Source organism: Sinocyclocheilus grahami, unplaced genomic scaffold (genome assembly GCF_001515645.1).
Source record: "Sinocyclocheilus grahami isolate Dianchi unplaced genomic scaffold, SAMN03320097.WGS_v1.1 scaffold168.1, whole genome shotgun sequence".
NCBI classification, from domain to species: domain Eukaryota; kingdom Metazoa; phylum Chordata; class Actinopteri; order Cypriniformes; family Cyprinidae; genus Sinocyclocheilus; species Sinocyclocheilus grahami.
In genome coordinates this window covers 237610-255148 of record NW_015505347.1, presented here as the reverse complement: position 1 = coordinate 255148, position 17539 = coordinate 237610, and the positions used below count along the sequence as shown (strand labels likewise).

Here is a 17539-nt window from a genome sequence, read left to right as displayed (position 1 = left end):
GTGTAGCCTATACCTCTCTCTCATCAATGAGTAGGCCTAGCTAATATACGGTATTGATTCCCATATTCACATACCGTGTTATGTGCATGCTACTCCAAGGTACTTCAAAGAATGTGTATGGCCGAAAAAAAAGCATATGAATTCTGTTTAGTGGTTCAATTACATTTTTCTTGTAATCTTAAGGTGTTTATTATTTCCTCCAATAGTATATCTAATTTCCAGTAGGCCTATGCTGGACAGATGAACTGACGCACTATCACAAATTCTAATAAAAAAAAGCAACTGTGGTTGTAAAGATTTAAATATGAATTTGTTCAAATAATTGAAACTTACTTATTTAAATTCAGGTTATTGTTCATGAACTTGAACATCACCATCAAACATTTTCTTTACCATCACTGTTAAACATCTCATAATCTTGTACTGCAGTTATACAAATCAAATCAAACAGCAGTCCCTATAACCCAGGTGAAAAAGACGTAGTATTAAATGTATTAAAAATATACTTGAAATTAAAGTAGTATGTTTATAATACATTTGTATTCCCAACATGCTTATTTGAAGTGCAATAAAAATATATTGAATTGCATTTTAATATATTTCTAAAAAGTATACTAGAAGTACTTTTGTATTAAATATATGCTTGGTTATACTTCTAAGAAATATGCTAAACAGAAGCATACTTTTAATGTATTTATAAAAAGTAGAAATACTTTGGTAATAAATATATGCTTAGTTACACTTTTAAGGAATATGCTAAACACAAGCACACTATTAGTCTATTTCTAAAAAGGATAGTAGAAATACTATGTTAATAAATATATTTTTAGTTACACTTTTAAGGGATATATTAACACAAGCATACTTTCAGTGACTTTTTAGTGTATTTACAGAAAACATACTTATGTTACCCTTGCTTAAAGTATATTTTATGTCTACTTTGTGTAAGAACATAACAAAATGATTACACTTTTAGTGGGTTTTTAATGTAGTTTATATTGCAGTAGGCCTATAGACTATTGTGAAAATAATAGGCCTACCTAAATTTTGGCCAAAATGTCTGATATCATCTCGATGTTTCATAATATAGATTTAGGCTGTTTGATTTAAATGACATGTGGCTTGTGCCACACAATTTTGTAGTTTTTGTATTAAACCAGCCAATCATCATAACTGTAGTCTGTCTAGTCTTTATTTACTGCTGTATACTCCGGTTTAAGTCTTACAGTTGGCTAGAACTGGTGTAAAAATCTCACAGTCACAACACGACACACAAGTTAGTCATTATGTGGTCATTATAGCTTGAGCAACAATTACAACTTAGTTAATGTTCAGGTATGTGCGTTGGGGCTTGTTTAGTCACTTCCGTAACTTGCTCTACTCTTCGGCCGCGAATTTATGGATGGTACTATGGTGAAAAAGGCTGTGTTCTTATTCTTTATAACTACTGATCTATAATAGTCATTATATATAGATCAGTGTTTATAACCCAGTAGGCTATTGATATTCATAAAACAAGTATTGAGCGTTGAAATCGAATAGCGCAACGCCACACGCACACAGTGAACATACGCCTTCGTCATTGGAGAGTTTGTAAGCTCTGCTGCATTACTTAATTAATTATTCATGAGCTCCGCCTTCGCCGTAGTAGGATTCTGGGCGGGGTTTCCTCCAGCGCGCACACCTGGACCGGAGATGCGTGTTTCACTTTCCAAAGGGAACATCTTCGGGAACGCATTCAGGTGAGTGGAATAATTTAGCCTATAGTTTTATTTAAATTAAATTATTATAACCGTTTGCGGTTTCGTTTGCCCTTTTGGACGAACTTGATTAAAATAAGTTTTAAAGATGTTAAAGTTTGATATTAGAGAAATGTTTCATATCATGAAAAACGTCGGATTATATACATTTCAATAGGCCTATATTCTGTACTCTTGGCAAAATTAAGACATTTAGATCTTTTCTGAGATAAGGTTTGTTGTTGTATAGGCTAGTAGAGCTATTGAAGACTACTATATATTTATATATGGCTTTATTTGATTGAAAACGTCTTGATGTTATTGTTATATTCTTGTGTCCTTTATATGTTTATTTATAGTATAGGTCGTATATATAGCGTTTTCCAGTCCCCCCTTTCTCTCTAGGTTATTTTCTTGGCCCTCTTAAGTATGGTGCATATAAGAAAAATGCTCTGTTTTAGTCCTCATTTAATTTTTTGCATATGATCTTCAAATGCAATCATGAGCTGATGAATTCATCTTAAGAGATGTCCTTCTTGTTTACACTAGGGAGGTGTAAATTATTTTGTATATATTTCCACGCCTGCGGTCATGTTAACCTACTCACGTACCAGGTTTAGCCTTGGGCTGCATAAATAGTTTGTCTTGTTAGTTCAGAGCATGTGTGTTATCTCTAATCTAGTCAAACATCTCGCCCTCCCCCGCACTTCTTAGTGAACGTGGACAGACCTGATTTTTAAAATAATAATATTGTGAACTCAAATGCATCTGTAAAAAAAAAAAACACCCATACTTTCGAATCTTAAGTCACACTAAAAGACTCTTTTAGACCCTCTTTAGTTTACACAGCAGAACTTGACTGTGTTTTTGTGTGTAAGCCCTGGGCTTTGTTGTTTATTGATGTACAAGCCAGCAGACAGCAGGATGAGGGGTCTGTGTGAGTCGCTCTGTTGTTTCTGCTGTTTCTGCCTCTGGTCTTGTCTCTGCTTGTCAGGAATTTTAAGCTGAAGTCTCCCTTGTTCTGTAATCACAACCCTCCTCCACACTATACCTTAATTCTCTGTCTGTCACTCCCTTAAGGAGATGTTGTCATTAGAGACTTTGAAAGGAATAGTTTATACAAAAAATAAACTTCTGTCATCAAGTGTGTGCAGTGACCAGAGGTCCAAAAAAAAGCACAATCAAAGCCGCAGGCGCTCATATTCCAAATCACAGAAGCCATTCAACAAAGAGCTAATTATGATTTTAAAAAGATAGCAGAACAACATTTTTTATTACTTTGGAGTCCCCTACAGCAGCTGCACATGTGCTTTTGTTTCTGCCGTAAAGGTATCCACTTTTTCTGTGGAATTTCGTACGTGCTCACAGTGTTGCCAAATCCTTTATTAGGAATTAGGCTAATTTTATACTTTTGCCGCAGGTTTTCCACTATGAAGTATCTTTTGCGCATTGAAAAGTTTCCATGGGTGCCAGTAAATAACTTTTAGTAAGACTGTATGATGCAAGTGCAGCCTGGGCCTGTTGTATAAAATGCTTTAACTAGTCTTACAAGTAAATGATCTGATTTTTTTTTCTTTAAGATCGAACTTTTTCAAGTCAGTTACGTAAAAACATATATCTGAAGATTTATTTTACACCTTGAATAACCGCTAGTTGGTCGGACTAGTTCTTAGGACACAGTATTATCATAGTGACTTTATGCAGCTAAAATAACTGTTTGTGTTTGTCTGTGATTTGATTTCAGGCAGGAACATGGCCACTGCTGCTGAGCACGGACACAACTCCTGGGAGCTCAGCATCCAGGTGGACCAGCGTGAGGGAGATGAGGGCATGAAGTTTAAATTGCGGGTCAAGGGGGATCTTCACATCGGGGGTCTCATGCTCAAACTGGTGGAGAAGATCAGTGAGTAATTTACAGAGTTATGTGTTGAAGAAGCAGTACAGATCGTGAATCAGCTCCCTTTCATTTCATGTGAATTTGAATTGGCACAAGGGATGATGAATTGTGAATGGGAATGACAGCAAGTGGAATTTGCTAAATTGTAAGTTAGTCACACGTCAGAGCAGTTTTATTTACAGTTTTGCGACAAAAAATGCATTTGTTCATGTTATTAATTTTTATTATTTTGTTATACATACAATACATTTTTCTCAACTGATGAAGGCATTTCTTTTAACTTCAGTTCACACATTTTTCAGGCACATTTTTTTTTTGATGCATGAAATTGTGCCATACACTGTAAAAAAAAAAAAAAAAAAAAAAGATTTCTCAAAGTTGTAAATGAAACAAAGATTATTGGAGTACGTTTTACAAGAAAATACTGTTTAAGTTTACCTACTTAAAAATTTCACAATCACTTCAAAGTGTTACTTGCCATTTCTTTGTAATTATTTCTAAAACTTACTAGCAAATTCTAAGTGAAAATTGTATCGAAGTGATATATTTTCTAGCTTACAGATCATTTTATAATATAAATATGGTAATAAAAAGTTTATGCATCACATAAAAATCATAATTAATGATTTGTTAATAGTGAGAATTGGACATTAAATTAAAGTGTGACCCAAACATTTATTATTCATATAATTTGAATGTGTCTAAAAATGCTTCATATGTTGTGTGTATAAAAACATGTATTGGTTATTTACAGCATTCAATTTCTATACATTTCATTTGATTTTTAATTGCAATTCTGTTGCAAATTCTTGTTTTCTACTTGAAAACAAATTCAGGAATTTAACTTAAAAGGGGTTTCTAGTACAATTATGAAAAGCACAGCATTATCAGGAAGGAACACATCAAAAGCTCTTCAAAGTAAGGTTTTGTAAGGTTGAAATGGGTTGAATTTTTTTTTTTAAAGCAGTCAGATTTTATGGGAAACCCATGTTTAAAACCACAACAACAAAATTCATCCAAATAACGGAAACATTCTCAGAACTTTGGCTAACATTCTGGCAAGGTTCTCTCAAAGTTATGAACAAACTTTTATTCAGTAATGTTAATAGCACATTTGTTAGTTATCTGATCTTTAATAATGCTCTCAAAATGTTAGCACAAATACATTATTTATACATTGTTCATGGAATGTTTTTCTTCTGAAACATTTTAGTTTTTTAAACGTTACTACTTATCCAGAACGTTCAGAGAACAAAATTAAGTAGTTCCGATAATGTTTGCAAACTGATCATGTTCCCTTCATTTTATAACCAAGAAAACATTTGAAAAAACGAAATATTCTGAATGTTTAGAGACCTAGCATTTTCAGAACTTAATGAAAACATTAGATTAACATTCTTAGAATTTGTTTGCTGAGTAAAAGCTAAAATCCCAGTGCAGTACTAGAGTGTAAACACTGGTTGAAATGCTCAGGTACAGGTACATCCATGTTTGCCTTGCATATCTTTGTATAGCCTCGTGCTCAGAGCTATTGTTCTTTGACTCAGGTGTTGTTTGCAGGCGCAGGGTCTGAAGTTCACTGTGTGATTGTGTCAGCCAGTGAGAGACGCTAGCAAAACATCCTGCTTTCCTCTAGACTCATCAGATGACCCAGTTGCTAAATATTATGGTTTGCCATGAAGGTCTTTTATTGGCAGTGGCCATTCATTAATTTGGTTGAACACAATGTGTTTATAGTCAATTTAATAGGTGCATTACAGTACAGACAGCCCAGGATTTCTTTAGTTGGTAATTACAGGAATGAGTCAGATGATGATCACTGCAGCAGGATGAAGAAAATGTGAGTAAAAGAGGAATCATCAAGGTTTATATGGAATTGTGATGTCATCAGTCATGCTTGTGTTACTCAGGGACGACTGGTTTGAACTGATTTATTCAGGTGTAACGTCATGGCTGTTGTTTAACGACACATTAAACCACTTCACATAAATACGTTCCTGTTCACCTCTTTAATGTAATAATAAACTTAATCTATAAAGTGGTGAAGTTTTACACTGCCATGGGCGAAGTACAGTGAAAGGTGTTTTTGTTTTTATAGCTTTTTATATATATTTTCAGGTTTGAAAATGTGAGTAAAAGAGGAATCATCAAGGTTTATATGGAATTGTGATGTCATCAGTCATGCTTGTGTTACTCAGGGACGACTGGTTTGAACTGATTTATTCAGGTGTAACGTCATGGCTGTTGTTTAACGACACATTAAACCACTTCACATAAATACGTTCCTGTTCACCTCTTTAATGTAATAATAAACTTAATCTATAAAGTGGTGAAGTTTTACACTGCCATGGGCGAAGTACAGTGAACGGTGTTTTTGTTTTTATAGCTTTTTATATATATTTTCAGGTTTGGTCTTTTTTTTTTTGTTGTTGCTTTTTTTTTAATGTTTTTGCTTTTTTTCGTTTTGTACTTTTGGAGCTCTATACAATATTTGTTTATTGTCTCAGACTCAAGTTCTCACAGTAGGTGGTTGTCTGTGTGTCAGAGGCTCCTCAGGACTGGTCCGATCATGCCATCTGGTGGGAGAAGAGGAGCTGCTGGCTGCTGAAGACACACTGGACTCTGGATAAGTATGGAGTCCAGGCGGACGCTGACCTGCGCTACACTCCACAACACAAAGCTCTCTGCATCCAGCTACCCAACATGAAGACCATCCGGCTCCCTGTTAGCTTCTCTTGTGTGGTCTTCAAAGCCGTGGCGGAGATCTGCAAAGCACTCAGTAAGGACAAGTACAAATGAAAATATTTATTATACATTTTTATTAATATAATATTTTTGTAGCATATGAAACAAAATGCTAACAAGAAAATATTATAAATGTTATATAAAATGTGTAAATGTAATACAGATTTGTCATTTTGTGCAATTTAGATACAACAACTCCTACAGACACTGTCATTAAAAGCAAGCATTTATCATTTTTTTAATGCAAAATTTTATACATAAATATCTTATCACATATTAATTTAATACTTAATAATATGTGTATGTGTCTTAATATTTTTTTGGTAATTTTTCACAATTACAAATCATTTGTTTTTACATGTGAAAAAATGCAATGCAATTTTCCATGATTTCTTTCTGCACATTGGTCGATTCTCTACTAAACTGTGTATGTTTTCCGTCTTTGTTCACAGACATCAGACGATCAGAAGAACTTTCTCTTCTGAAACTACCAGATGATCAAAAAAAGAAAAAGAAAAAAGACAAGGGCCCAGAATCAGCCTTTGATGAGATATTAAACATGGACATGGCAGGAGGTATTTACTGCTGTTTTTGAAGGTTTTTTTTTTTTTTTAACAATGAAACACTTAATTATAACCAATAAACTATATACTGTATATATATATATATATATATATATATATATATATATATTACACACACACACACATAATCATATAAAAATACACTCTTACCGTATTTACCATGCATTATTATTCATTTAGAAATTAATATAAAATAAAATGTAAAAATTATGAATGAATTTGACATTTTGTACATGTCTTAAACACTTCATATAATTAACTGTTTTGTTATCGTTTCTGTGTTGCAGAAGCAACTGTGTTTGGATACGCATGTAAGTCTTAAACACCAATTTATAAGTTTGCATTCATGCTTTGTACAGGAGCCCTGGGTCTGTACAGTAAAACTATGACTCCGACTTATGACCCGGACAGCGGGTCGCCTGCATCTTCCACCAGTCTGTGGTTCGGCGAGAATCCTCTGACGGCCTGCCAACCCAGCCTTCCACCGGAGGAACTGGCCAAACTCTTCAAGCCTCTTACCATGGAGGATAAAGCAGCAATTAATGCTGGGTAAGAAAGGACAGACAAATTTAGACTAGCATTCGAAAGTTTGGGGTCGGCAAGAGTTTTTCGAAAGAAGTCTCTTAAACTCACCTACGCTGCATTTATTTGACCATAAAAATACAGTAAAAACAATAAAAATTTGAAAAAGGATTACAATTTAAAATAACAGTTTTTTATTCAAATATATTTTAAAATGTAATTTATTCCTGTGATTTTTCAGCATCATTACTCCAGTCTTCAGTGTCACATGATCCTTCAGAAATCATTCTAATATGCTGATTTGCTGCTCAAGAAACGTTATTTGATGAATAGAAAGATAAAAAAACGGCATTTATTTGAAATAGAAATATTTTGTAACATTATAAATGTCACTTTCATGCATTTTTGGTGAATTAAAGCATTAATTTCCTTCAACTTTTGAATTGTAGTGTATGATCGTTTTAATAGACCTTATATTCATGGTTAAGTTTATAACACTGATTTGTTTCTAAAATCTGATTGGACATTCATTCGAAACCATTTAAAGTTGTTACAATAGCCACACACCTGTGACCAGCTGCACCATTTGCATTGTTGCACCTCTGATTGTTACATTGTTGACATAGATAAGCTAACAGACCATTTTTAAATACACACTCAGAGAAAAAGGTACAAAGCAGTCACTGGGGCATTGTCCTTTTAAATGGTAACTAACAGTGTTGGGGAAAGTTACTTTTAAAAGTAATGCATTACAATATTGCGCTACTCCCTAAAAAAAGTAACTAATTACGTTACTTGGTTACTTTTTATGGAAAGTAATGCGTTACATTACTTTTGTGTTACTTTCACATTACTTTTTAAATTTTGTAAATTAAAAAAGTAATGCGTTACTTTACTAGTTACTTGAAAAAAAGTAATCTGATTACGTAACTCGCGTTACTTGTAATGCGTTACCCCCAACACTGGTAACTAAAATGTACTTTTAAAGTACTAAAATGTACCTTTTAGGGATAAATAAGTTACAAAGATGTAACCTTTAACTTTTGTACCTTAGGGTACCGCCCCAGAGACAGCTTCGTACCTTTTTTTTGAGAGTATATATAATATTTAATTTATTAAAGAAGTGTTTTAGTGTATTGCTATTTCTGCTGTTTTATACAAGCTATATTTCACCTCATTCCCCAGAACATCCATTTATTATGATAAAATCACTGTAGCATAGCATTTGATGGCTTATTGGTTATGTGTATTTCTGTTTTTATTTATCAGTTGCGTTTCGGTCGCTGCGTTGCGCTCTAACTGAGACGTTGCTCTGCAGGTGGCTGGATTCCTCTCGCTCGCTGATGGAGCAAGGAATTCAGGAAAACGACAGAATCCTGCTGCGGTTCAAGTACCACTGCTTCTTTGACCTCAACCCAAAGGTGAGAAATGAACTATTCCTACGTACCACATTATATGTTTGTAGACGACAATATTAGATGGCCCTGATATGTCTAAATTAGAATGCATTTGTTTTTTTCTTCTTGTAGTATGATGCTGTGAGAATCACGCAGTTGTATGAACAGGCCAGATGGACGAGACTGCTGGAGGAGATCGAGTGCACTGAAGAAGAGATGCTCATGTTTGCATCCCTGCAGGTACAGGATGCCAGTTCACAACATAAACTGATCTTATTCCATGCTTTTATGCTCATTCGTTGAATTCAGAGCTCCAGAAAGCAAGAAAGGTTAGTCATTGGCTCCATTGTTATTTTGAGATAATACAATAGTTTTATTAATAATTTGAACTGCTTTTTACAATATGTTCTATTTTGATTTTACTTAAAGTTAATAGTTTTTTGTTGCTTTTCTGTATAGTTTTTCATCTTTTTTCCCCCTCAGTTTTAGTTTTACTTACTTTAGTACATCAAGTAACTAAATGAAAATAAGAAATGTTGCCTTGGCAGTTAGCTCAAATAAAATATTTGTACAAATGCATTCATTTTTAGTTAACTAATCCTGATTAGCTCACCTGACAGGTATGCTTTAATGTGTCGTAGTATTTAGTTGCAGCACATAGCATAGATGGTGTTGAATGATGGTCAATTCTTTAGTGCCTTACTTTCTCACCTGAAGCTATGAGATAAATTACTTTGAGGACAAAGGATGTGACATTCCACAGCTAACACAACATAGCATTCAATTACACAAGGAGATAATGTATAAGTGAACATGGTGCTCATAATCCCAACCAAACCTAGTGAGGACTTCATGCGAGAGTGTGTCTGTAGATCTGTAACAAAAAAACAATCCATGAGAGAGCAGATCAAGTATTTCACAAACTGCCTCTCAGATGACAGAATTATGCATTGCACAAATATTTTAGGGATTTTTTCCCCACCTGTTTTCCACATTATTTGCTGCTTATATCATTAATTCAAACTCCTGCCTCAAGCGGTGTTAATGTAACTGCATTGAAAACCACAATGGGTGAGGTTAGCATATGAAAAAGTCTGTTATCTGCTTGATTAGTTATTTAATGAGCACCATGTTAATTCTCCACTTTTTTAACCATAAATTAAAATTTAAAGGTAAAATGTGTACTTTGTCAATGTCTTAATCACAGTTATTGACTAATCAAATGAGTTTATGGGTGCTGTTTATTGTTATGCATCTAAATTGGTGTTTCAGATGTAAAATACTTGAATCTTTTCTAGTATCACATCTGTAAATTGACTTTATCAACGGAGCCACTGACCAATTCCAATGAACCAGAGATTGATGAAGTCGAGGCTGCGCTCTCAAACTTAGAATCGACGCTGGAAGGACGGAATGCTGATAAGATCCTGGTATCAGTGATTTTATGATATTATGAATAGATTTTTTCATAAATATATTGGTACTTACATTAAATGAATATCCAGCCTGTTTTTGGGACGCATCAGTGTCAAAAGTAACAACTACATATAGAGAATGATTTTAGATTAATTTGTAGCATCCGGTTTATTGTATCTGGCATCAATCTGGCTGAAAATTAAGCTAGTTTAGACCCTAACGTTAAAAGGTTTGTGGTTAAGATTTTTTAAAAAGAAATTATTACTTTTATTCATTAAGAAGAACACATTATATTGATCAAAAGTGACAGTAGAGACATTTATAATATAACAAAATACTTCTGTTTCAAATAAATGCTGTTTTTTAAACTTTTAATTCATCAAATATTCAAAAAATGATCAGATTTCCATTAAAGTATTGAGCAGCAGAGATTAGAATGTCTAGATGATTTCTGAAGGATCCTGTTACACCAGTGGTTTATTGTAACGAAGTAATAATACTTGGGAGTATTTGTACTTTACTTGAGTTTTTCTATTTCAGACAACTTTTACTTTTACTAATTTAAATGTATACTTTTACTCCGATACATTTCCCCGAAGCATATTCGTTACTTACTACAAAATAGCCAGAAGAACACGGACTGCAGGAAAGCAGGTTTGACGAATCAGTGGTCTGGCGTTTGCAAGTTAGGTTCCTAAAAACACCTTTGCTCATGTGCAAAAAACGCGGATGATTCATTTTCCACTCAAGTCGAGTCTGGGTTGTGCGATACAGCATCTTCTGCGATAATATGGTAAGTGTCGTAATAATGTGCGATCTGACATTATCAAGTATATCACAGAGAGTGCATGCTCGTGATTTATTAGTCTATTAAAACCCAAAATTCAAGGCATTCTAAATTGTAGACGCAAAAATGCTTCTGTATGCTTTTATGTTTATATAATTTAATATAGTTAACTTAATATATATCACACAAAGAGTAGCCTACCGTTTTTCTGCAAATATCAGCATGAACACATTTAATAATAATTCAGTAAAGCAAGAAGTGACTTACATTTTAGACATAATATTGCTTGTTTTTGCTCAATTCTGCCAACGAAAATAGTTCCAAAGATCACAGCACTGTTTTGCGTCTCTGAGCAATGGACGGTGTTTACTTATTGAATGAATCAGCTTTTTGAACAAATCGGTTGATAAAAGTGATTCACTCATTAACACAGTCAAATGCTCTGTTCCTGAATGAATCAGTTGAAGCTCAATGACTTACTCATTAACAGTCACCTGCTGCCACCTAATGGCGGTTTTAATTTCACATTTCGACTATTTTCATGTTTTAAATTATTTCAAATATCAGTATTCAACGTTTTATGTTAAAAACAAAACATTATTTATGCATCTGTAGCTGCAGGTTAAATGGATCCATGTCCCCTTTGAGATACATAAACTGTGTAAATACATCTAAATGCTATTTCAGATGCAGATTCCAGAAATGTTTCCTTATGTTGGAATGAAAGACACTAAGTAACGGATGAAGTGCTTCTTATCCTTTCCCAAAAATACAATTTTGCATTTACTTGTACTTTTACTTTCAATACTTAAGTACGTTTAAGATCTAAAAAATACTTTTCGCTCTTAAGTACAATAAATATCACATACCTTAAGACTTTTACTCGAGTAATATTCTAAACAGTGACTTCAGCTTCTACCAAAGTCATTTTCTGGTAAGATATCTGTACTTTTACTTGAATATGGCTTTCAGGTACTTTATACACCACTGTGTGACACTGAAGACTGGAGTAATGATGCTGAGAATTCAGCTTTGCATCACAGAAATAAATTACATATTTAATAAGAGACATAAAAGTCTTGCCAACCCCAAACTGTTGAATGGTAGTGCATGAGTATTCACGTTTTCTTTAACTTTTTCAGGAAGATATCACTGACATTCCAAAGCTGGAAGATACACTTAAATTGTTTAGGTGAGTTTAAACTTATTAAAAATTGTTCAAGAAAAATAAATTTTTAAATTATGTTTTTTTTTTTTAAATGATGCAAATTAACTATAGCTCCATGTACAAAACAGTACTTTTTGCAACTTTTTTCCTGTCGTGTTCAGTGACATTTGTGTCTAGTCTGCAGTAAGACAAACTATACAGTGCATTTATTAATTGCCTGTTCATTTCTTTGCTTTACAGGCCCAAGCGATTAACATTAAAGCCATATAAGGAGTACTGGTTTGTTTTTAGGGACACCACCATTTCTTACTACAAAAGCAAAGAGTCGGCGAATAAAGAACCCATTGAGCAACTCCATCTACGAGGTGAGCGGCCAATCAGAGAAAAGATTATTCCTTTTAATACAGCCAATGCATCAGTGGTAATACATCATTAATTGTACAGGATGTGAGGTCATTCCTGATGTCAACGTCACTGAGAAGAAGTTTGGCCTCAAGCTGTTATTGCCAGCGGCTGATGGAATGAACGAGGTTTATATTCGCTGCGACAATGTGAGTTTTATATATATATATTTTTTTTTGCTGTGAAATCTTTCATCTTAAATGTAAGATACACTGTTGTATTGTTATACATATTTCAAGATGAATAAAGAAACTTAGGTTACTTGATTATCCATACAGTCTTTTTTAGAAAATAATGGTAAAATATCAAATATGATTTGTCAGGTTTATTTGTCAATGATCTGTCAATCATCATTGCATTGCATTATATGTTTTGCACCCCACAATTAAAACCGAAGGGTTTTGATAATAAAACTAGCTTTTAAATGTAATATTGTTAAGACATACTATTGGGAGATATAGAGTTACTGATTTTTATATGCAGCTAATGCAAGTAGTCTGTTATGCTGGTATAAAAATCCAGATAAATATCAGCATCTGAACTATATTGCATATTTTTGCTCCGATTGGACCTCTAAATAAATTTGAGTTTGAAAAAAAATGTATGCATTTATTTGTTTCTTTTGCTTAAAACAAATGTCTCCTGAAAACAGGAAACGCAATATGCCAAGTGGAAAGCTGCCTGTATTTTGGCTTCCAAAGGAAAGACGATGGCCTACAGCTCGTACCGCACCGAGGTGAAGAACATCCAGTCTTTCCTGCAGATGAAGAGTCTAGCGCCTCCTCCTGGCCAGGCAGCGCCTGACGTAGAGTCCATGGAGATGAATGCTGAGTGCTTTGTGTCTCCACGATATGCAAAGAAGTACAAGACCAAACAGGTGAAAATACAGTCTGGACACACGCAGAAAAGACAAGATATGGCTTGAACCGCTCGTTTTTATTATGCCATGACGGCACTGGATATCTGAGATCTGTTTTGCATCGCTTTCCCACAAGGGGAAAACAAAATCATATTTATTCTTCTCATTTCAGCTGACCACACGAATCTTGGAGGCCCTTCACAATATTTCCCAGCTTTCCCTCATGGAGGCCAAAATGCGTTTTATCCAAGCATGGCAGTCCCTGCCTGAGTTTGGCATCAAGTACTACATTGTCAGGTAATTTTACTGAACAACTGTTTGATTTTGTGCCTAGAACAGATATTTAAGCCCGAGTAAGATTTTTGAGACCAACCATGAAATATGAGTTTTTTTGAAGCTGTGCACTAACAAAGTTCTTTTCATAGTTACGTACTTTCAAATGTCTCTCTCTCTCTCTCTCTCTCTCGCACGCATGCATGCACGCACACACACACACACACACACACACAATGCGCAGAACTCCGTATTTGAACAGTCAATAGCAAATAACAAAACAGTAGCTGATTCAGAAGTGCCAGATTATCATAGCAAAGTCAGAATTACCTCCTCTACTAGGTTCATGAAACGGTCATCCATAAAATGCATTGCTGTTTTGTTGTAAGTAAACTTAAAGATTCCTAAATGCATCTACTTTCGGAAGGCCAAATAAAGTGCTTTTGCTTTCGCCTAGAAACACACAGCGTCTCCCTGACATGCTGCTTCAACACTAACTGCGGTTACTGAAACCACGCCTTCTTTCTTTGCGTGCACATTTGGGCGGCATTATGCAAATATTCCCACATAGTGAGGTAGATATGTGGGGGTGTGTTAGAACGAGCCGTTTTAGGGGGGCGTGGCAGAGTCTTAACTTTGATAAAGAATATCTCTTTGGTTTTGAGACTTTAGTCTTTGCAACTTCAGGGATCTTATCTATGCACAATCAGCTTGTAACACTCCAAAGAGAAAGGAAAACTTGAAATCGCATCATATGACCCCTTTAATAGTGCTGCTGTTCCATTTAAAGTTGAAATGTTTTTCTATTTCATGTCATTTTGTTTTTATTTTGTATATTGACTGAAAAATATAAAAATGGCCTACATAAATACTGTCACTTTCATTACGAGACGAATTTTGGCTTTTTGCCAATTTCATACTTACGCACTGACAATTTTCTTTTACTTTTTTTTATTTTTTTTTATAAATTAGACACAAAATTGCCATATTTTCACACAGTTTTGCTGAACAACAGATTGATTTGTGCCTTGTATCACTCAGAAACATCTTTCCAAGGCTGAATATATATTAAATTTGTCAAATTTTGCATCAAACACATCATCAAAATAAAAATGAAAGATAAATTTAAAAAATGAGATTTAATAGCATGCCGTTGTTCCATTTGAAGGTTCATTTTTTTCCTATTTAATGTAATTTAGTTTGGGTATGTTGACTGAAAAATCTGAAAATAGCCTACATAAATACAGTCACTTCCTTTATGAGTCCAATTTTGGCAATTTCATAATCAACTACTGACAGTTTAGAATGCTTAAAATGGAATATACAGATAATTCACAAATGTTTTTACAAAATATAGAATTACAGAATAATTCAAATACATTGAGTATGAGTTTTCATTAATTAGACATAAAATTGTCATTTTGTCAGACAATTTTGCTGAACAACAGACTGTTTTTTGTGCCTGGTATTGCTCAGAGACATCCTTTAAAGTCAACCATGAAATATGATTACAATCTTTTCACTTTGTCCCACAGATTCAGAGGAAGCAAGAAAGACGAGCTGCTGGGAATATCCTACAACAGGCTGATCCGCATCGACATGTCTACGGGCTTGCCGGTGACCACCTGGAGGTTCTCCAACATTAAACAATGGAATGTCAACTGGGAGATTAAACAGGTGAATAAAGGGCTTCAAACAACCTTGTAACCTGTGGCTGGTGTGAATATGATTTATGAGTGTGTCATTGCTTTTACAGGTGACCATCGAGTTTGACCAGAGCGTGTCGATTGCGTTCTCCTGCCAGAGCTGCGACTGCAAAGTGGTACATGAATATATCGGAGGCTACATTTTCCTTTCGACGCGCTCAAAAGACCAAAATGAGACTTTAGATGAAGAACTCTTCCACAAGCTCACGGGAGGACAAGACTGACCTCAAATCAACAGCCACCTTTAGAAAAGCAAGAACGAATTCATAGTGTTTTTTAAATTTGCCAAAGTAATTTTATGTTTGTATTAAGACACACAAGGCTTGTGCACAAGAGAGTAAACAAATCAAACAATTCAGTCCATATTTTGGATCTGGACTCTTGACGTCTTTATGAGTTGTTTGCATCTGAACATTGTACATAATTTACAGCACACATTTCCATACATGAATTTGTGTAATAAATATGGGATACGGTGGAGTTGCAAGTTTCCCATTGCAAGATTCTTTGAAGTTGTGTACTAACAAAGTGCTTTTTACAGTTTTTCGAATGTAAATATGTTTACATTAAATGCTTCACCAAAATGTCTAGGTGCTTTTTGCTTGTTTTCTGAAAAAATTTATTTGCAGTTTAATTTTCCTTTTAAAGACTACATTTTATTTAGTTTAATGCAATTTTGCTTTCATTATGTTGACTGGAAAATCTGAAAATTGTCAAAATAAATCCAATCACTTTCATTATGAGGTCCAATTTGACTGAAATTCATAATCAAGCACTGACCATTTATCATGCTTGAAATATAATTAGCTGTTTTATTTGTTTCAACAAACCATATAGGAGTGTAATGTAGTTTTTATAGTTAGATTTTATTTTTATATTTTCTGTTTTCTTTAAATCTTAGTTTTATTCATTTTGTTGTGTTTTGTCACTTTTATCACTTTCTAAAATATGTCTATATAATTTTTATATATTTATTTTATATAATTATTGTTTCATTGGTCTATTTAGTTTATTGTAGTACTTAAATGTAAATTAAATGAAAATAAGTAACGAAAAGTATTTCTTCATGGTTTGTTTTAGTTAACTATAATAACCCTGCTATGTAGTCACTATAGTCGAACACGCACTGAATATTATTTTTTATTATAAATCAGCACTTTAGGTTTTGAATAATAGTACAGAATGGGATACAACTATATCATACATACATAAAATACGTGCAATAAATGCACTTTTATGTTGGACATATACTCATATGATAGTAACGATAACCGTAATATATCCATAGCACGTTTTTTTATTTATTTTATTTTATTTTTTTTACCTTTGTAAATACAGTGGAAGTACATAATGACATCACGTGATAATGCCGTGATATAGTCATTATACATGTTCAGATAACCATGGTAGCAGTTTTTGTTAGTATAAACCTAATGTAAAGTTCAATAGCTCATTAAAGGGGTCATATGATGCTGCTAAAAATAACATTATTTTGTGTATTTGGTGTAATGAAATGTGTTTGTGGTTTAAGGTTAACACGTTATTTTCCACATACTGTACATTATTGTTTCTCCTCTATGCCCCGCCTTTCTGAAATGCATCGATTTTTACAAAGCTCATCGGTCTGAAAAGCGAGGTGTGCTGTGATTGGCCAGCTATCCATTGCGTTGTGATTGGCTGAATACCTCAAGCGTGTGACGGAAATGTTTCGCCCCTCACATACTGTGATGCCCTGTCCGGCTGGAGCGACGAGACAAAAACATGAAAACCCATTATAAACGAGGCATTTGTTGCATATATACTGACTTATACTGTCTTTTTACGCGTCGCATTGCATCGCGCCGCATAAACATAAAACCATGTCTGCATTTGTGATCGGAGAAATGACAAACAACAAGCCCTACTCTACACTGCTCAAAACTCGCGTTTGAATCGTCAGTGGCAAATTCTTTAAATATGAAAAAGGTACTTACAGTCTGTGAGTCAGAACAGCCGGCATTGTAGTCTACTCTCCCAGGATCAGTAAACAGTCCTCCATAAAATG

At 34.2% G+C, this 17539-nt stretch overlaps 1 protein-coding gene across 1 annotated transcript; it reads left to right on the top strand.

Annotated features, from left to right (window-relative positions):
* The first annotated feature begins 1619 nt into the window (after positions 1–1619).
* Positions 1620–16118, top strand: fermt1 (FERM domain containing kindlin 1). The gene is made up of 15 exons (XM_016282882.1): positions 1620–1742; positions 3484–3642; positions 6182–6415; positions 6834–6956; positions 7325–7514; positions 8806–8908; positions 9017–9124; positions 10183–10314; positions 12230–12279; positions 12496–12620; positions 12700–12806; positions 13310–13534; positions 13689–13813; positions 15325–15466; positions 15546–16118. The coding sequence occupies exons 2-15, from the start codon at positions 3492–3494 to the stop codon at positions 15717–15719; spliced, it is 1989 nt and encodes a 662-aa protein (XP_016138368.1). The 5' UTR covers positions 1620–1742; positions 3484–3491; the 3' UTR covers positions 15720–16118.
* Positions 16119–17539: the final 1421 nt, after the last annotated feature.